This window comes from Vitis vinifera, chromosome 10 (assembly GCF_030704535.1).
Source record: "Vitis vinifera cultivar Pinot Noir 40024 chromosome 10, ASM3070453v1".
NCBI lineage: Eukaryota > Viridiplantae > Streptophyta > Magnoliopsida > Vitales > Vitaceae > Vitis > Vitis vinifera.
Genome location: NC_081814.1, coordinates 12,173,569 through 12,196,129, shown reverse-complemented (window position 1 = coordinate 12,196,129; position 22,561 = coordinate 12,173,569). Strand labels below are relative to the sequence as shown.

General features: G+C 34.9%; 1 protein-coding gene and 1 pseudogene across 1 annotated transcript; both read left to right on the top strand.

The window, feature by feature from the left end:
• The first annotated feature begins 5,234 nt into the window (after positions 1-5,234).
• LOC100244531 (phospholipase A1-Igamma1, chloroplastic-like) lies at positions 5,235-6,712 on the top strand (annotated as a pseudogene).
• An 8,602-nt stretch (positions 6,713-15,314) lies between these two features.
• Positions 15,315-17,201, top strand: LOC132254540 (uncharacterized). Its single transcript, XM_059740393.1, has 2 exons — positions 15,315-16,407; positions 16,689-17,201. Exons 1-2 carry the CDS (start codon positions 15,411-15,413, stop codon positions 16,724-16,726), a joined length of 1,035 nt encoding a protein of 344 aa, XP_059596376.1. The 5' UTR covers positions 15,315-15,410; the 3' UTR covers positions 16,727-17,201.
• Positions 17,202-22,561: the final 5,360 nt, after the last annotated feature.

Below are 22,561 nucleotides of genomic sequence, written 5' to 3'. Positions count from 1 at the left end.
TCATTTAGTAAACAGAAGTGCCCAATTCTTTCAAAATCTAGCTCGTTAGATGAACCCACATCTTGACTCAATCTATATATTTTTCTAAAAAATTGAAAAATATATGATATAATATAATGTAATTTGATATTTTAAAAACAAATTAGAAAAAAATGAATATTATTATATAGGATAATTTGCATTATAAATTGTGGACTCGTTTTCACGTGCATTCCTACTAGATGATGAGACTTGCTTTTTAGGTGAAAAATATATATTTTATAAAAAGTGGAGTTATAACTTATTTTGATTTTTTTATAAGGAAAATAAAATAAGAAACTAAAACCCTAAGAAAAAAATGTATGCTTAAACTTTTGGAAAAACGTATCTTCGAAAAATTCGAGTCTAAGTCAAATGATCAGATTACCTATTGAGAATGTATTCTAAAAGTGTAGCGCTTCTCTGACCCCTAAAAAGGTTTCTATTGACTAGGTTGAGGGAAGTGTGATAATTCTAATAATATATTGAGCCAATGAACAATTATTTTCAATTACAAACATAAAGGAGTTAGCAAGCGTACCTAAGGTGCTTCTTAAAGCACTATCATAAGATGGTGGGGTTATATCAAAGGACAAGTTATATAACATGCATCTCATAAAAAAAAAATCAAGTAATAATCAAAGTAGTTAAGGATAGTATCAGACATGAATGAAATTTATACAAAACATGTATACTCATAAAATTAAAAGGTGAAGGGTGGTGAGCGTACCTGAACAACATATCTTAAACGTAATGTGTTTCCAATATGAATAGAGAGTAGGATAAAAGATAATGACAAGCAATTAGAGGAATAAAATCTACCATGCATGGTATCTACATGGCATAAGGAGAGAACATGAACTCACAAATACATCAATTATCATACAAGGCATGCATACGACTCCTATATATATATATATGATTGGGAAGTTGGTTTTTATTTATTATCTAATCAAAGGATTCCCTCAGGTATTAATTTAATATTTTAATTGTGATGCCCTTACTCTAATTAGTTGGTTACATACTTTCTCATAATCTTTATTTCTTCCATCTTATACATACATATATATATATATATATATATATATATAACTGCGGTCAAGTAACTTCACCCAAGAAACTAAGATTAAGAACTAGTTATTTTAGTTAATTTATTCGGAATCAGTAACTAATTCATTGTGTAACTGATTGATTCTCTTCTATTCCAAATACTGCTATTCTAATGAATAGATATTTATGTTTATAGATGGAAGAAATAAAGATTATGAGAAAGTACGTAACCAACTAATTAGAGTAAGGGCATCACAATTAAAATATTAAATTAATACCTGAGGGAATCCTTTGATTAGATAATAAATAAAAACCAACTTCCCTATCATGTATAATATATCACAATGCAACAATGAATAATAAACTATGAAACATCCATTCATTACTATTAGAAAAATTAGACTAATTCAACATAAGGTAATTCACTCTAGAGGAGGGGTGAATAGAGTGATGGTATTTTTTTGAAAACTTAAATTATATGAATGCAAGAGACAATTATATGTATATATATATATATATATATATATATATATATATATAAAACAATATAAAGATAATTGCAAATAAAGTAAAAAAGTAGAGAAGAGAGAATGTAAACACAAGATTTTTATAGTGGTTCAGCGCAATGCGACCTACATCTACTATCCTCTAACTTCAATCCCAAGCTTGAGGTTCCACTATTTTAAGGCTTCCAAATCAAGACTTCAAACAATACAATTGGATTATGGTTCCAATCCACCTTCTTGGACTTTTAGCTCCAAGCACCCTTTACAATCCTCAAGAAATACCTCACTCTTGAACAACCCCTCAAGTGATACCCTACACTTGAGAATCCTTAAGTGATATCACACACTTAGACTTTTCTTCTCAAAGATCTACAAATGAAGATATGAAATATTCTCACAAAATCTTAATACAAAACTTTAGGCTCAAATGTATAAGAAAAACTAGGATTGAAAGGTGTATTAATGATATGCAAGTTTTAGAACAATGGTGCACTAAAAAACATTGCTCCAATGCTCAAATATATTCAAAAAATATTTAGGAAAGTTAAACTCTTGAAACAATGAATATTGAAGCATTTTTATAGAGGAAAACGACCAAACTAGCCATTGGAGGTTTGATTGGTCGAGTTAGAGGTCAACTGGTTGACTAGCCGTTAACATTTAATGCTTGACAGACGACCTTTGGACCTCGATCACCCCTTGATTGGACTTTAATTGGACCTCAACCTGTTGAACAAGCGTTTTGAAAGAAAGAGAAGGTTTTTGCACCATTCGATCGGTACGGTTGAGCTGAATTGGTTAACTGGTTCCTCATTCGGTTCAACCGGTTGAGTCGGTTTTGGCTCAACAACCATCATTTTCAACTTAAAACCTTTTAAACAAGTTTGGAAAACATTTGACATAAGGTTTTAGTTGAAAACATGAAATCATCCAATTTTAAAGGATTTTAAAACAAAATTACTTTTGGATTATTTTGGTGCATTAACTAATAATGTAATGCATGAAAGACCTAGTGCACTAACAAACTTACAAAGAGATCCTATAAATCTTAGGTCTTGAAAAACATTTCTTTTCGAGGTCTTCTTCTTCTTCATTGTATGGCTATCATCAAGACAATCGACTGCTATCAAGAAAGTGAAATTTACTCAAATTAGCTGCAATGCATGTGAAACGTGTGAAATATATGTGAAAAAGTTAATTATTAAACTTTATATAAAATAAAGAGAATACACGTTTTAAATTAAGAAATGATTCAAATCGTTTTAGACTTACAAAATAAATTATATCTTGTTTTAGATAAGAAATTTGATTGCATAACACATAAATAAAATAAAATTGAAATAAAAAATAAATAATATTATTGTCTATAAATAATATATCCATAATAAATAATAATTATTGTTATATTGGATTGATTATATAAAATTTGTTCATTTTATTATTTATATTTTTAAATAATTCTATTATTATAAAAAATATAATTAGCTAAAAATATTATTAAAAATAGGAAAATATATCTTGAAGAGGCTACTTTAATAAAATTGTATTTTTTGAAAACAATTGAAATTATCTCTTTAAGAGATGATTTTCATTTAGAAAAATTATTTTCTTCCGAAACGATATATTTAAGAGACAATTTTGATAGAAAATTTTGTTTTTTTTTTAGAGAAATCACTTCTACAAGTGATGACTTTAATAAGATTTTTTTATTAATTAAAAGATAGAAAACGTTTCTCGAAAAAATGATTTTAGCTTACATGGTGCCATAGTTTAGTTTTTTCGTGGTTAAAACTCTGATAATTTTATAAATACTTTCTTAAATATTTTTTTTGAAAATTAGTTTTGAACATAGGATGTTTTCGAGAATATATTTTAATTATATTAATTTATTTTCACTTTTTTTAGTACCATTTTTTTAAAAAAATAATTATATAAATATGAAGAATAATTGAAAATAAAAAACTACAAACAAAATTTATTTTTAAAATATTTAAAATACAAAAAATATGGTAAAAATATTTTAAATTACTTTTATTTTAGAAAACATCATTTACCTATTTTTTTAAACTATTCTAAAAAACTATTTTATAATAAATATTTTCAAAAATTTTTTCAAACATACCCTAAATCTCCTTACTCACGTAATTAGACTAAGTAAGAAGGAACTTTGATTCTGAGTTCCTAACAAGGAACTTGAGCAAATATGGCATATGAATTAAATTAAGAAGTGTCTATATCTCTTTGTTTTAGGAAATCATCCATCTAATAAAATTTACTTTCGGGTTTTATTAATTCATTAACCTCGCATTAAGAATTGACTCTGTTCAAGTTATTAATTCATCAACCAAATACCCATCTTAATTTATGGCTTTAAACTAATGCATTTGTTGTGGGATATATGGGGTTCAACTAACCCAATTGCATTCCTTACAAGATTAATATAATACAAGGGACATCACTTTTCAACAAACCATGCAATTTGCTACATTTCTTACCATTCAAGCTTAGGACCTTTTCAAACTATATTTGTTACGAATAAAATAAAATAGAATAAGCACACAAAGATTTACGTGAAAAATCTTAGACAGGAAAAACCAAAGACAAAAATTGATACAAAAGAAGATAGATACGAATGATTACGATAGAAACATAATCATTGTATATATATATATGTGTGTGTGTGTGTGTGTGTGAGAGAGAGAGAGAGAGAGAGAGAGAGAGAGAGAGAGAATAATTTATAAAGTAGGTCCATACCGTAGAGGCAATACAGGATCGGTCCGACTACCACCACATAAAAAAAAAAAAACCTCATAATTTTAGCTTTATCATGTATATTGTAAAAGTTTTTCGAGTTAGATCAAATAGAATTCAAGTTATTAAACTCTAACAATATTAATTGAAGATAATCCAATAAGGCGGCATGTTAATTTTCCAAATAATTTTTTGAATGGAATGTTTAATTGAGACTTTTTAATATAATATGGAGGCGTCAAAATTGATCCCCAAATTGCACTTAGGAAAAGTTAACATAATTAAGCAAATATTTTCCAAATAAAAATATTAGTAAACACCGTGTCATATGAATATTATTTGTAACACAAGTTGAAATTGGACCAGATTCAACAAAACATAAATAAAAATTAGGGTGGTTCAGTTTTTCATTAAACAACTAGGTTAGGTGACGATGAGGTCGTAAAGAATAAGCCAATGGCAGATTGATACATGGAATTTGGACCTTACTCATTATTATTAAATGGTTATGACACCGCCAAATTTAACCGTTGTTGTAGTTAGACTCTAAGCTCAGAGGCAGCCACCGGACTTTCCAGATTAAAGCGATCGATAAGTCAAAATTTCGTACCACTGAGAAGTCAAGGGGCGCCGTAGACCCATGGAGAGTTTGAAAGGTTAAATATTCAGAGCCTTCCATGAAGCTTGTACGCACAAGATCTTACATAAATCCCTCTTGGAAGCTCAATTAAGCCTTATCCATAGTCTATGCAAATCTAAATATTCCAAGTTGTTCTCTTGTTCTAGCCCTTGATTCACAATGGACTTGCTATCATCAAAGCAAGTCACAAGGGAGAAAAGGAGGAGCAGAAAAACGAAAAGGGTACGCAAGTCTGGCTTCGGGCCATCAAGAAGGCTCTATCATCTGCCATGAAAAAGCATCATCTTCATATGACATGCGCATCCAGCTTCAAACAGCTCTCCGGAATCGGTGATGGTAGAGTGGTGGCGCCTATCCAGCAACTACAATCTGAAAAGGCTAAGAAACATGTTTCTCCACTGGGAAACCTGATGCGACTCACTTACACAGCTTCAGATTTCATTGACCGGGGTGATCATATGACCCCAACGAGGTCCCCACGGGAGAACATATCGACAAAATGGCGAGAAATTCATGGTCAGTTCAATTGGGAAAATCTTCTGGATCCGATTCACCCATGGCTTCGAAGAGAGATCGTTAAATATGGAGAATTTGAGCAGGCGACTTATGATGCATTCGACTATGATTCCTTCTCGGACTTTTGTGGGAGTTGTAGATACAATCGGCACAATCTTTTTGATGAATTACATCTTACTAAACACGGTTACAAGGTGACTAAGTACATCTATGCCATGACCAACATCGATGTCCCGAGTTGGTTCGAGAGGCCTAACACAGGTGAAACATGGAGTAAAGATTCCAACTGGATGGGCTATGTTGCTGTGAGCTGTGACAAGGAGTCCCAAAGGATTGGAAGAAGAGACATAGCTGGGGCATGGAGAGGGACAGTGGCGCCATCTGAATGGTTCTCGGATATGAAGGCATCGCTCGAGCAAATCGGGGAAGGAGGTGTCAAGGTTGAAAGTGGCTTTCATAGCATTTACACGTCTAAGAGTGAGTCTACCAGATATAACAAGTTAAGTGCCTCTGAACAAGTCATGGAAGAAGTGAAAAGGCTGCTTGAGTTTTTCAAAGGAAGTGGGGAAGAAGTCAGCCTCACCGTCACTGGCCACAGCCTAGGTGGTGCCTTGGCTCTCCTCAGTGCCTATGACGCCGCGTCCTCTCTCCCGGATCTTGATCACATCAGCGTCATTCATTTGGTGCGCCAAGGGTTGGGAACGTCTCTTTCAGAGACAAGATGAGTGAAATGGGAGTGAAGGTACTGCGTGTTGTTGTGAAGCAAGACATAGTCCCCAAACTTCCAGGGATTATATTCAACAAGATTCTTAACCAACTCCATGCTCTCACTAGAGGATTGAAATGGTTGTACAGGCATGTAGGCACGGAGCTGAAACTTGACATGTCATTGTCGCCCTACTTGAAGAGGGAGTTCGATTTGCTAGGTTTTCATAACCTAGAGGTATATCTGCATCTCACAGATGGGTTCCATGATACCCAGAGCAAATTTAGATGGAATGCACGGAGAGACGTTGCCTTAGCGAACAAGTTCAGTGATATGTTGATAGAGGAGCTGAGGATCCCAGAGAACTGGTTCCAAGTGCCTAACAAGGGGCTTGTGTTTAACCGGCATGACAGATGGGTTAAGCCATTTAGAGACCAAGAAGATATACCTTCTCCTTTTGGTGAGGCACCTAGTCATGCTTTCACAGCTAAGAATATGCTTGCACATAATAAATTACAAGTTTGAGCCACGATTGTGTGTACGTAGCCTCTCAATTTTGTACACTTCTAATTGATTCATTTTTTCTCCCAATAAATTAATTTATTATTTCACATTATTCTTAAACAATTCATTCCTATGCCAACATGTATAATACCGGTACCTCCAGGACTTTAGAGTACAGAATCCTAGACAAAATTAGAGTTATGAGCTCGTATCTTGATTTTTCCCATATATTCTAAGAAACATAATACTGCATGCAATTGCAGACTGCGGCAACATTACAATTCCCACTAGCTAAACCTGTATCTCTACTTCTCTTTATCCTTGGTTCTTCACCGTTGATCATTATTGTTTACGTCATGGAGCTCATTTACTCAATCCAATTGAATTCAGAACCCCCTTGTCAGACTGAGTTCGTGAATCTGATTCTTTGAAAATCTTTCGTAAAACGTTTTTGAAGTCATATGGTTGATTTTCTACTCAATTTTTTTAATGCAATTTATGAATATTTTCTTTTTCTTTATTTTATTTTTGTTGTTTTCATGCTCTATTTGGTTATGGAGAAAGTATAGCAAAGGAAAAAGAAAAAGAAAAAAACTCAAAATCTTGAGACTTTGGTTCCACCTTAGTCTAGTGGAAGATTTCGAGTTTTCATTTACTTTGCATGTGTTGTTGGGAATTCAAATATTCAATGAAGAAAGGTTTTGATTCCCTTGTTTTTCGAGATATAAGGCCTCTATATTGCAGAGAAGATTTTGATTTTTTATTGACATGATATTTTTGTTCCCATATTCAAAAATATCTTCTTGTTTTTTCTTATATTTATTTTTTTTTTTTTTTAAGCTCCCTTGTTTTTGAAGGTTTAGACTGATTTATCTTCACTTTTCAATATACCAATAATCAATTATCCATTCATTCACTTTGAGGTTGTCAAGGAGATTTGATATATATGTTTTGCATTTGGTCTTCGTGTATTGTAGAAAGGTGATTGGTGACTGTTGTTATTTTCTTCCCATTAACATTGTAGAGGATAATGCTAAACTCATAGTTTCTGTAAGTTTCCTGGTAATTATTAGGGCTCTGATCCTCTTTTTGCTTGCTACCAAATCTAAAATGTATGTGGTTAATTTTAGTATATATATTCATCAAGCTTCTTATTTGTCTAAGCATAGTTACGTGCATGTTTTTATTGTTATCTACTATTGAGAAAAAGTTGTTTGCTAGCTTTTGTCCTAGTCTTTTGGGAACTTGTTGTGTTCAACAAGTTAGTTTATTATTTTCCTAGTCTGTAGGTGTTAGTTTTGGCACGATATGTAGTGCCTATTTTCTTGCTTTTATTTGTTATATATAAGTCTATATAAAGGCAGTTCTTTTTGGTTGAATAAGATAGACGATCAATATTTAGTCAGTTCTCTTTTTACTTGTTTCAGCAGAAACATTATTATTTCTTTTCTTTATCTGTAACAGTGGTATCAGAGCATGGTAGAGAGAGAGTGAGAAAAGTAAAGTTGAGAGTGCCAAACAAAACAAAAAGAAGTGTGTGAGATAGAGTCGTACAGCAGCAGCTTCATTTTTATTTCACCTAGTCTCTTGTTTTTTTTTCAGCAGCAGTAGAAGAGAACAATGGCCTCTGAAACTTTTGTGCAGCCAGCCATTCCACGTTTTGATGGTCATTATGATCATTGGAACATGTTAATGGAGAACTTTCTAAGATCTAAGGAGTATTGGCATGTTGTCTCTGAAGGAATTACGGAACCAACAGATAATGCAACAATGACACAAGCACAAAGAACGGAGCTAGACGGGCATCGGTTGAAAGATCTCAAGGCAAAGAATTATCTTTTCCAAGCAATTGATCGCTCAATCTTGGAAACCATTCTTTATAAAGACACTTCGAAACATATTTGGGATTCCATGAAGAAGAAGTACCAAGGTTCTGCAAGGGCAAAGCGGCAGCAGCTTCAAACACTTCGCACAGAGTTCGAAACACTTTGAATGAGATTGGGAGAATCAGTTACAGATTATTTCTCTCGAACAATGGCGATCGTGAACAAGATGCGGATCCATGGGGACAAGACAGAGGACGTGACCATAGTACAGAAGATTCTTCGATCCATGACACCAAAATTTAATTTTGTTGTTTGCTCAATAGAAGAATATCATGATATTGATGAACTTTCAATTGATGAATTACAAAGTTCTTTGTTGGTTTATGAGCGTAAATTTAACCAATAGGAGAAAGAGGAGCAAGCTTTGAAGGCCTCAACAGAAAATCACTTGGCGACAAGAGGAGATAGAGGACGAGGTAGAAGTCGAGGCAGAGGCAGAGGAAACTATGATCATGGAAATCAACACTAACACCAACGTCAAGACAACCGATTTTAAGGAAGAGGACAAGGTGGCAACTACTCAACTACATATAAATCAAGGTCAATAGACAAGTCAAATGTGGAGTGCTACAGATGTCATAGGTATGGTCACTACAAGTCTGAATGCCGAACTAATATGAATAAACAAGGTGAAGAAAGAACTAACTTTGCAGAAAAGGAAGAAGAGGTGTCTCTTTTAATGGCGTGTCATGCAAATCAAGGCACCCATCCGAACTTGTGGTATATAGATACTGGCTGTAGTAATCATATGTGTGGGGACAAGTCAGCGTTCTCGGACTTGGATAAAACATTTCGTAACTCTGTAACTTTTGGTGACAACTCCAAAGTCTTTGTCATGGGCAAAGGAAGTGTATGAATTCACTCCAAAGAAAAATCTGATCAGATTATTTCTAATGTCTTTTTTGTTCCAGATTTAAAAACCAACTTGCTTAGTGTTAGTCAACTTCAAGAGAAGGGATACGAGATTTTTATTAAAGATGGAGTTTGTTGCATCCAAGATGAGAAATTAGGCTTAATTGCTCAAGTCAACATGACTACAAATCGGATGTTCCCGCTGTATCTAGACAACACTACTTAGAATTGTTTCTCTGCGAAATTGATGGATGAGGGATGGTTGTGGCATTTTCGCTACGGACATCTAAATTTTGGTGGTCTAAAGACGCTACAACAGAAGAACATGGTGACTGGACTTCCACCAATTCAGACTCCTTCTCAAATTTGTGAAGAATGTGTTGTTGGTAAACAACATCGATATCAATTTCCTAAAGGAAAATCATGGAGAGCGAATAAGGTGTTGGAGCTAGTTCACTTTGATATATGCAAACCCATTAATCCAACATCCAATGGTGGTAAATGTTACTTTATAACGTTCATTGATGATTATAGTAGGAAAACTTGGGTTTATTTTTTGCAAGAGAAATCGGAAGCTTTTTCAACTTTCAAAAGCTTTAAGATGCTAGTCGAAAAAGAAGCAGGCAAACCTATTAAGATTTTCCACAGTGATCGTGGTAGAGAATACACCTCACAAGAATTTGTAAATTTTTGCGAGAACCATGGTATTCAAAAGCAACTTACAGCAGCATATTCGCCACAACAAAATGATGTTTCAGAAAGGAAGAACCGTACAATTCTAAACATGGTGCGGACTATTCTGTCAAAGGGTCATATCCTAAGAAGTTTTTGGCCTGAAGCATTCATCTGGAGCATTCACATTTTGAACAGAAGTCCCACTCTAGTTGTTCAAAACATGACACCTGAAGAAGCATGGAATGGACGCAAACCAAGTGTCAACCACTTCAGAATCTTTGGTTGCATAGCATATGCTCATATTCTAGATCAAAAAAGAAAAAAACTTGATGACAAAGGAGAAAAATGCATTTTTCTTGGTGTTAGTGAGATGTCAAAAGCATACAAATTGTACAATCCTATCACCAAGAAAATTGTCATAAGTTGTGACATAATTTTTTATGAAGGAAGTTTCTGGAAATGGGATGACAACACTACCAAACAGCAAATACAAGCTGATTTTGATGGTGAAAATGAAGAAGAAAGACAATAGCCCCTACAACAACGAATTCCAGCAGCTGAAATTCCACCAAATGAAGCTCCAACTACTGCTGAAACTTCACTAACAACACCAGAATTTGATGAACAGGTTGAAACAGCAATTGGTTCAAGTTCTCATCGTGTTCGAAAGCGGCCAGCATGGATGTTAGATTTTGAGGTAACTGGAATTGATCAATCTGAAGACCCACTCACTCATTTTGCTATATTTTCAGATTGTGACCCTACAACTTTCGAAAGTGCTGTCAAAGAATCAAAATGGCGGAAGGCCATGGATGCTGAAATTGCAACCATTGAAAGAAATAATACTTGGGAGTTATCTAAACTTCCAAAAGGACACAAAACAATCGGTGTAAAGTGGGTTTACAAGACAAAGTTGAAAGAGAATGGTGAAGTTGACAAGTACAAGGCGCGCTTGGTGGCTAAAGGATACAAGCAAGAGTTTGGAGTGGACTATAAAGAAGTTTTTTCTCCAGTTGCAAGGCATGATACAATCAGATTGGTGATCGCGTTGGCAGCACAGAATTCATGGCCTATCTTCCAGTTAGATGTCATATTGGCATTTTTGCATGGAAACTTGGAAGAACATGTATTTGTTGATCAACCTCCTGGTTATATTAAGGTTAAAAATGAGCATAAAGTGTATAGATTAAAGAAAGCTCTTTATGGATTAAAACAAGCCCCACGGGCTTGGTATAGTCGCATTGAGGCTTATTTTTTGAAAGAAGGTTTTCAAAAATGTCCATATGAGCATACACTTTTTGTCAAAGTTAGTAATGGAGGGAAAATGCTCATTGTTTGCTTATACGTAGATGATCTTATATTTACTGGCAATGATAGTGTCATGTTTGAGAGGTTTAAGAAGTCTATGATGGTTGAATTTGAAATGTCTGATCTTGGTATGATGCATTATTTTCTTGGCATCGAAGTGGTGCAGTCTGATATTGGAATTTTTATTTCTCAAAAGAAATATGTGCGAGAAATTTTGAATAGGTTTCAGATGAAGGATTGTAATCCTGTTAGTACACCAACTCAGTTTGGCTTGAAGCTTAACAAAGATCACGGAGGAAAAAAGGTGGACAACATAATCTATAAGCAAATTGTGGGTAGTTTGATGTATTTAACTGCAACAAGACCAAACATAATGCACTTAGTGAGTCTAATTAGCAGATATATGGAGAATCCAACAGAGTTGCATTTTTTAGCTGCCAAGAGAATCTGTCGTTACTTGCAAGGAACTAAAGATTTTGGGTTGTTCTACAAGAAGAGTAAAATGTCAGATTTGATTGGGTTTACTGACAACGATTATGCAGGAGATCAAGATAATAGGAGGAGCACTTCGGGTTATGTTTTTATGCTGGGCACAGGGGCTATTTCATGGTCATCTAAGAAGCAACCGATTGTCACTTTGTCCACCACTGAAGCTAAATTTGTTGCAACAACAGCTTGTGCTTGTCAAGCTATCTGGCTGAGGAAAATTCTTGAAGAGCTCCATCTCAAGCAAGTGGGAGCTACTACAATTTTTTGTGACAACAGCTCAACCATCAAACTCTCCAAAAATCTCGTGTTACATGGAAAAAGCAAGCATATTGACGTGAAGTATTATTTTTTAAGAGAACTCAGCAATGATGGAGTTATTGATCTTGTCTACTGCAAAAGTGAAAACCCAGTTGCTGATATTTTTACTAAACCCCTTAAATTGGCTGCCTTCTTGAAGCTGAGGAAGTTACTTGGAGTTTCCACTCTAGAAGATTCAATTTGAGGGAGAATTCTGCGTATTTTAAACTGTATGATTGAACACATCAGTTTAAGGGAGAGTTTGTTGAGAAAAAGTTGTTTGCTAGCTTTTGTCCTAGTCTTTTGGGAACTTGTTGTGTTCAACAAGTTAGTTTATTATTTTCCTAGTCTGTAGGTGTTAGTTTTGGCACGATATGTAGTGCCTATTTTCTTGCTTTTATTTGTTATATATAAGTCTATATAAAGGTAGTTCTTTTTGGTTGAATAAGATAGACGATCAATATTTAGTCAGTTCTCCTTTTACTTGTTTCAGCAGAAACATTATTATTTCTTTTCTTTATCTGTAACATCTACATGATCTGTATATGCACGTCTCGATGGGTACGTATGTATGTATGCATGCATATGTATACAAGGGCACAACAGTCACATATTAGCATTACATAGAAATATTTGGGTATAGCCTATCAATATATTTAATGTAAAAACAAGTTATATCCTTTTTCTACTAAGATTTTGTTGACTTAGTGGTTCAAAGCTATGGATCATTTGTTATGCTTTCTTGATGCATCTACTTATTCTTTATACCAAAAAATATTTCTTATTACCAAAAAATATTTCTTATGTGGTTAGATCTAGAATTGGTATGGGCGTACGTTTTTATTAAGAAGGTTTCATTCATTATAGATTGTTATTGGTAGAACTTGTAATATTTGTCTTATTATTATTTATTAATGTTATTATTTACTTATATTAGGCGTTGATGTGGTTGGCAATGGGATCAATTGGTATGATACAAATCAGCCTTTGACACATATGAAAAATACTTACTTGTCTTCAAAGAATTGGCAATGGGATCAATTGGTATGATATAGATCAGCCTTCGAAACATATGAAAAATACTTGTCTTCAAGGAGTTGGAAATTTGAAAAATACTTACTTGTCTTCAAAGAGTTGGAAATTTGAATTTGAGTTGGATGGATGTTGATCAATCATTTGAGAAGGAAAATGAGACCTTGGATAATACTGTAAAAAGAATTTATGAAAATTATGACATTTTTATTGATAATTGTAAATATTGGCTGTCAGTCCCCACCAAGTGCTATCCCCTCGATTAGATAGGGAAAATGTGTAGCCTGAATTTTCCTAGCTATGTCTTCAGAGAATAATTATCTTTCTTTCTCTCCGACTCCAATTTAGTTGAAAGGTCTTGTCCACCCTTTATTGCAAATCGATGCCCATTGATCTACCCCATGAACAACGTTTATGAGAAGTTGATCAAGGACCCAAGGAAAGGAAAAGAGTCAAGAAAAAAAAAACTTTTTTCATTGAAAGATTGATTATCAATCGATTTCTCAATAACAAAAGGATTACTAGTAATCACTAAAGTGCATATCTGTGTATATAATCAATATATCACTCGCATCTCTCTTATAATAGAAGACGACACTTCTAAATAGAAATTGGTTGAATTAAATCATAAGAATATGTAGGATGTACACCTTTTTTTCCCTAGGATTGTAGTTCAATTGGTCAAGGTGGAAGCTACGGGTTCAAGCCTCGTCGGTCCCGACGAATCCAATAAATACATTAATTCATCTATCCATTTTTTGTGAAAAGAGCAACAATGAGCAGATTTTCATTCCCAGGGGGGATCCTTATTCTTATTTAGATTTTATATCTTTTTTTTTTCTTTCGAATTTCTCATCAAACAAATATGTGAATTTCCATTACTTCAACTAGTACCAATTGATGGGAGAGAGACATATGTGCATTAGTACAATTATTGGTAGCATTATATTCAGGTATCCAAGCGTGCTAAGAAGGTTAAAAAGTCATACATATATATTTAAGTTCTATTATAATTTAAACTCTATCTCCTACTCTAATTCAAATTTTTACATTCTACTTTAATTCAAATTAATAATAAATTTATAATTAATAGTTAATTAAGAATAAACATTTAAATTATTTATTTTCTTTATTATTTAAAAGAGGAATGAATCTCATTGGCAGTGAGGTTTTCTCAAAATTACTGGTTATGCATGATTTTGTTTCTTTATGCCTTTTTCTTTGGGTAGGGATAGGGGTAGGGGATAGGGCTCAAAACACCTATCCATGAAGGCTCTTTTAAATCTTGCATGAAAACCTATATCATGTAATTTGAAGTCGAGAAGTTTCTGATGTAATCTTGCATCCGAAAACACCTTCAATTCAGATACATATGGGTTTGGTGTGATTCTCTTGGAACTACTAACTGGAAAACTAGTTTAGAAGAGTGGATTCGACTTGGCTAGATGGGTTCACTTAATGGTCCAAGAAGAATGGACAATAAAGGTTTTTGACAAGAGCCTAATTTTCCATGGTGGAAGTGAAGCAAGGATGGTAGACCTGCTGCAGGTAGCCATAAAATGTGAACCGTTCCCCTGAGGCCAGGCCAACCATGAGCAAAGTTGCTGATATAATCAACACAATAAGAGAGGGAAGGGAGAGATCCATGGTTTTTGAGGTCTAAATCATATTATAAAGTAAATGCCCTCATTCATCAAAATCATAGAAAAAAACTAGCAAGGAAAACTTTCATTTTTCCCTTATTAAAGTATATTGTATTGTGGGCTCTAGGCCCAGGGGCCCAGTTAGGTTACTTGTATAGTACTTGTACTATACACTTGTACTACACCTTTGTACTGCACCCTTGTACTACACATATATGCCTCCTATATAAAGGCACTGATGTATACTCTTTTATTCACAGAATAGAATACAATTATTCTATATTTCTAACATGGTATCAGAGCCACTGCTCTGACCTCTTTTTTTTTTTTTCTGCTGATGTCATCTCCAGTCGTTGACCGTTTGACCATTGACCGTTGACCAGCGTTGACCGTTGACCGTTGACTTTGACCGTTGGCCGTTGACCGAACCTTGACCGTTGACCGTCCAGTTGACTTTTTCCCCGACCAGGTTCTCCTTACCCAGTTTTTCGTATAGATTTCATTTCTGCAGTCGGTTTTTGCATATTGCGTCCCTAAATGGATAAGAAGGATGTTTTTCTTCCTCGCCCCATCCATACTGTATTGGAGGGGACTAAAAATTACTTATCCTGGTCTCAAGCTATGCGCAGTTTTCTTAAGAGCCGCATGCTCTGGCATTATTGTACTGGTGCAATGACTATTCCTGTCAAAGGAGCAAGTGAAGAAGATGCTGTCTTTCTTAGTCGCATGATTGAATGGGATAGTCATAACCACATGATCCTCACATGGATCCGGAACACTTCCATTCCCTCTATTTCCAACCTATTGGGCAGCTTTGACGATGCAAAATCTGCATGGGATATGTTGACCAAAAGGTACTCCACTACTCATGGATCCATGAAATATCAGTTAGTGGTTGAATTGCATCAACTCAGGCAAGAACCGGGGCAATCCATCAATGACTATTATGATCAGCTTCGCTTCATTTGGGACCAAATTGACCTTTCTGATCCAACTTGGGGATGCTCCACAGATGCTCAGCAATATGCTACCATTAGAGATGAATTTCGCCTCTATGAATTCTTGATGTCACTTCACAAGGACTTTGAGCCCATTCGTGGTCAGCTGTTAAATCGCAGTCCTGCTCCCTCTCTTGATACTGCTGTGAATGAGTTGGTTAGAGAAGAAGCTCGTCTTGCAACCCTTCAAGCCCAGAATAAGCTCAATATTTTGGCTATTACTCCATCTACTCCACTCATAGAGCAACCTCAGCAATTAGGTGATTTTTCTGGCTCTAGCAATCGTCGCAAGCAAACCAACAAGAAGTTCTGCAACTATTGCAAGCGTCCTGGCCACACCATTGAGACTTGTTACCGTCGTAACAAATCTACTACTGCTGTTGCTAATACTGCACCTACTCCGCCAACGGTTTCCACGTCCCAGTCTTCTGGATCTACTATCAACCTCTCTTCCACTGAACTACAGGAGATCATAGCTCAGGCTGTTCGTATGGTTGGTAATGCATCTCTTTCCACTGCCTTATCTGTTCTACCTGGTAAGTCTCAAACTTGGCTCTTTGATTCTGCCTGCTGCAATCACATGACACCTCACTCATCCCTGTTCACCAACCTTGACCCTGCACCACATCCTCTAAATATTCATATAGCCGATGGTTCCACCATGCATGGAAATAGTCTAGGTTTTGTTTCAACCTCTACCCTTTCTGTTCCTGGAGTCTTCCACGTACCTGACCTATCCTATAATTTGTGCTCTGTGGGACAATTAGCTGAACTCGGTTATCGCCTTATTTTTGACTATTCTGGGTGTATTGTACAGGATCCGAGGACGGGGCAGGAGCTTGGGACCGGTCCTAGAGTTGGGCGTATGTTTCCCGTGAACAATCTTCATCTTCCACCTGTTGCTCCTGTTTCTGTTGCTGCTGCAACAGCTGCAGTTTCTTCCTTACCTTCTCTTGCGCTTTGGCATTCTCGTCTTGGTCATGCACCATCTTCTCGGGTACAACAGTTAGTGTCTAGAGGTCTGTTGGGTTCTGTGTCTAAAGACAATTTTGATTGCACTTCATGTCAGTTAGGAAAACAACCAGCTTTGCCTTTCAATAACAGTGACTCCATTTCTAAAAGTATTTTTGAGTTAATTCATTCTGATGTTTGGGGACCTTCTCCTGTTGCTAGTATTGGTGGATCTCGATATTTTGTTGTTTTTATTGATGATTACTCTCGTTATAGTTGGATTTTTCCTATGAAATCTCGTTCTGAAATTTTATCAATATATAGCAACTTTGCAAAAATGGTTGAAACTCAATTCTCCAAACGTATCAAAACCTTTCGATCTGATAATGCTCTTGAATATACTTAACATGCATTTCAAACTCTGTTACATTCCTATGGCACTATCCATCATCTAACATGTCCAGGTACCTCTCAGCAAAATGGTCGAGCCGAAAGAAAACTTCGTCATATTCTTGACACTGTTCGTGCATTACTTCTTTCTGCCAAAATTCCTGCCCCATTTTGGGGTGAAGCCAGTCTTCATGCTGTTCATGCAATTAACCGCATTCCAAGTACTGTCATCCATAATCAGACTCCATATGAGCGTCTCTTTGGGTCACCCCCTAACTATCATCACCTTCGCTCCTTTGGATCCGCTTGCTTTGTTCTTCTTCAGCCTCATGAGCACAACAAACTTGAGCCTCGATCTAGACTCTGTTGTTTTCTTGGTTATGGCGAAACTCAAAAGGGGTATAGGTGTTATGATCCTGTTTCTCATCGTCTTCGCGTTTCTCGTAATGTTATCTTTTGGGAACATCGATTGTTTGTTGAACTCTCTCACTTTCGTTCTTCCTTGACTAACTCCTCTGTTTTAGAAATCTTTCCCGATGAGTCTCTTGTTCCTTCTGCAAATACTTTTGATCTTCATTTAGACTTCTCTCCAGATATCTTTGATGCTTCTCCTAGACAGGTTGCAGATGAACAGATTATTCACGAGCTACCCCACTTTGAGCCTGGGTCCCCTGCTCCTGCTCTGCCTGAAGATCCTCCACAAGACATTCCACCTCGCCACTCAACCCGGGTAAGATCCATTCCTCCACACCTCCTTGACTATCATTGTTACACTGCCCTTGCTACACTTCACGAGCCTCAAACCTATCATGAGGCCTCTACTGACCCTTTATGGCAGATTGCAATGAAAGAGGAACTTGATGCATTAACCAAAAACCATACTTGGGACCTGGTTACTCTCCCTCCTGGACAGTCTGTGGTTGGTTGTAAGTGGATCTATAAGATCAAGACTCGCTCTGATGGATCCGTTGAGCGCTATAAGGCTCGTCTTGTTGCCAAAGGTTTTACACAAGAGTATGAGATTGATTATGAAGAGACGTTTGCTCCAGTTGCTCGTATCTCATCTGTTCGTGCTCTCTTAGCTGTTGCTGCTGCTCGTAAATGGGATCTTTTTCAGATGGATGTTAAAAATGCCTTCCTTAATGGGGATCTGAGTGAAGAAGTCTATATGCAACCTCCTCCTGGTCTCTCTATTGAATCAAACAAGGTTTGTCATCTTCGACGTGCACTTTATGGTCTCAAACAAGCCCCACGTGCTTGGTTTGCCAAGTTCAGCTCCACTATTTTTCGCTTGGGTTACACCGCCAGTCCATATGATTCTGCCTTATTTCTTCGTCGTACTGATAAAGGCACTATTTTGCTTCTTCTCTATGTGGATGATATGATCATAACTGGTGATGACCTTAGTGGCATTCAAGAACTCAAGGATTTTCTCAGTCAGCAGTTTGAGATGAAAGATCTTGGACATCTCAGCTATTTCTTGGGTCTTGAAATTACTCATTCCACAGATGGTCTTTATATTACTCAAGCCAAGTATGCTTCTAACCTGTTGTCTCAAGCTGGGCTCACTGACAGCAAAACAGTTGACACTCCAGTTGAACTTAATGCGCATCTGACACCCTTGGGGGGGAAACCATTGTCTAATCCTTCTCTTTACAGACGATTGGTTGGCAGCTTAGTTTACCTCACAGTTACTCGTCCAGACATCTCCTATGCTGTTCATCAGGTGAGCCAGTATTTGTCTGCTCCACGATCAACTCACTATGCTGCTGTTCTGCGCATTCTTCGATACCTGAAGGGTACCCTTTTTCATGGCCTTTTCTACTCAGCCCAGTCTCCTCTGGTACTCCGTGCATTCTCAGATGCTGATTGGGCAGGAGATCCTACTGATCGCAGGTCCACTACAGGTTATTGCTTCCTCCTTGGTTCTTCTTTGATTTCTTGGCGAAGTAAGAAACAAACCTTTGTGGCCCGCTCCAGTACTGAAGCAGAATATCGTGCCCTTGCTGATACCACATCTGAGCTCCTTTGGCTAAGATGGCTCCTTAAGGATTTGGGTGTATCCACCTCCTCTGCTACTCCTCTTTATTGTGACAACCAGAGTGCTATTCATATTGCTCACAATGATGTCTTTCATGAACGGACTAAACACATCGAGATTGATTGTCATTTTATCCGTTATCATCTTCTCCATGGTGCTCTTAAGCTTTTCTCCGTCTCCTCCAAAGATCAACTTGCAGATATCTTCACCAAGTCTCTTCCTAAGAGACGCACTCATGATTTAGTTGACAACCTCAAGTTGGTCTCACATCCACCTTGAAGTTGAGGGGGGCTGTTAAAGTATATTGTATTGTGGGCTCTAGGCCCAGGGGCCCAGTTAGGTTACTTGTATAGTACTTGTACTATACACTTGTACTACACCTTTGTACTACACTTGTACTACACCTTTGTACTGCACCCTTGTACTACACATATATGCCTCCTATATAAAGGCACTGATGTATACTCTTTTATTCACAGAATAGAATACAATTATTCTATATTTCTAACATCCCTTATCTGCATTTCAGCATATATATATAAAAGAATCTGAAACTATTGTGCTACAAAAAACAACGTTAGCTTTGGGCAACAAATGACAAGCTATAATTACGGCTAACTTTTACTTGCAACTATAAAACAAATAATAACTTTTAGAGGGTCAAATGAACTATAGCAACAAATATGTTGTAAGCAAGGATGAAAACATCGATAATTACAGATGTATCGGTACTTTCATTTTATATATATCGGTGGATATTTTAATACAAAATATCTGTGAACCTAAAATTGATCAAAAATTATAAAAATATAAGAAAAAAACTCTTAAAAATAAAATTAGAAGTATAATAGATATTTTAAAGTTATTTTGTTCAAGAAATTGATATATATATATATATATATAATATAATTTATTATATTTGATAATAATATTATATGTGTTAATAAAAAAATATAAATTTCATAAGTATATATTTATTATTAAATTATATCAAATATTATTCGATAATAATATTGTGATATTTAATTATAATATGTCTAATTTAAAAATATATATAATATTAAAATTATAATTCATTTAATTCAATTATATTAAATGATATAAAATAAATGATAATATATGTATAATTTTTAATACTTAATTAATATATTAATGATATTAAAAACACTATAAAGAAAATTATCACGATAATTTTTACATTTTTGGTATTAAAAAATAGATGAATTTTTTTCATTTAATTATAAAATAATTAATTTGTTCTTTTAAACATTTTTTTTAATTATGTTTATACAATAAATTTGAGTGTGTATATATATATATTTGATGCAACTTATATATCAAGGGCAAACTTACCCTAGTAGTTGGCTTAACATAGGTTAAACCTTTTGTTGAAAAACCTTTTGGGGTTCAAGCCTCCATGGCGACTTAAAATTTAAGCAATTTTTAAAGTTTGATCAGATTGTGTTGACTGCCCAAAATATCGCGAGATATCAATAAATGTTGAAAAATATTTCCCCCCTATATATTTTAATTTGTAAGTTACTTGAGGTTGCCAGCCACAACTATAAGATATAGTTGCACTACCTATGGTCACACGTAGTGGCAGTTACTTCAGTGTGTCACCATTTGTTAAAGTCACACCATTTATAATCTTTGGTAAGGGTCACTCCATAGCTGTATGCCCTTTTTCTATAGTGAATATGCTGGTAAATATTTCACATCACTACTTAAAATAATCCAAATAATAAATCATCAATACACTTCATATATCTTGAGAGCAATTTCCAACAATATTAGCAAAAATTTCATGTCACTACCTAAAATCATGCATTCAAATATTAGACAATTTACTCACATGATCTTAAAAACAATTTCTTACAATATGTCAACTAGGGGTGCAACTTGGATGAGTTGATCCCATTTAATCCAAACTCAATGTTTGGGGGGACTTGGGTAAACATTTTTAATAATACTTGGATTGTGTTTGGGTTAAATTTTTTTTAACCCAAACTCAATTTGGTTGGGCTAAGTTAAGATTCAAATAACTTGAGCTTAATTTAATATTTTTATAATATTTACAATATTTATAATATTTATTATCCTATGTAATAATATTAATTTTCTTTTTAAATTTTAAAGAAAAATTAAATTATAATTATACATATACTTTTTCGTTTTAAAAAAAAGAAGATATATAAGGTGATTTTATTTTTTATTGTTATCTTGAAATTTTATTTTATTTACTATTTAAAATTTGGTATAAATATATACAAATAAGTTTTTAAAAAACCAAGATGGATAGATTTTGAATTATACAACTTAATCAATTGGATCAACCCGAATTTAACCCAACCAACCCAAGCTTAATCTAACAAATTTGAGTTTAATTCAATCAACCCAAATTCCACCTGAGTTTTAAAAAAAAGATTAGGTTGGATTTGGATTGAGTACCTCATATTAGATGTCAAGTTGGGTTGATTGTTTCTTAATTCAAGTTTGGATTCGAGTTCGCCATTAATCCGACCAATCCATCCAAGTTGCAATTTTACTACCAATCTGTCCAAGTTCTTCAACAAAAATATCACTTTACTACCTAAAACCATCCAAATAAGAAATGGGAAATACACCTCACATACAGCCAGGGAGCAATTTTCTACAATATTTGCAAAAATTTCACTTCATTACCCGAAAACATTCAAATGTAGATTATTAATTAACTGATATCATATACCATTATCTAGCAAAATTAAACATAAAGTAACCATGGTGAGTAATTAAATAATTCAATTACCTAGAGAAATAATTGAAATTTATCGGAGCATTTTCAAGGCTTTGGACTTCTAAGTGGGCTAAAAATTAAGCCTATCTTGAGTACATGTACGTATGTTTCAAATAAGTTCGTTCAAAAAGTTTAGATCATCATATATTCCTACAGTATTGGTTGTTAACACAGTAATATAGCAGTATGAGAAAAGGCAATTCGATCAACCAAATTCCTCGTATATGAATTAATACTTCAAACCTTGACATGGTCTACAGATTAAGAGCCATAGGTTCAATCACTAAGAACCTTTCCAGCTATGAGTATGACCACCAGGAAGAAAAGGAACCTTTTAATTTTTGTATTATAAGGTCATTGTCAATGCCAAAAAATAATTTTAATATTATTATTTTAACATTTTGCATGGAAGGTGCTCCAAGTCTTAGTTATATTAGAAATTTAGAAGATGGGAAATGTCAATTAATTATATTTTAATGGTGCCTTTGGAAAATGTCACATTGAGTACGCGCTTTCCAAAGGACTAGTA

Excerpts from the sequence above, each read along its gene's own strand:
- LOC132254540 (XM_059740393.1), top strand. The coding sequence starts at position 15,411 with ATGGATAAGAAGGATGTTTTTCTTCCTCGCCCCATCCATACTGTATTG. Across the intron at positions 16,408-16,688 it reads TGCCTTATCTGTTCTACCTG|GATCCGAGGACGGGGCAGGA; the intron begins GTAAGTCTCAAA and ends TGTATTGTACAG.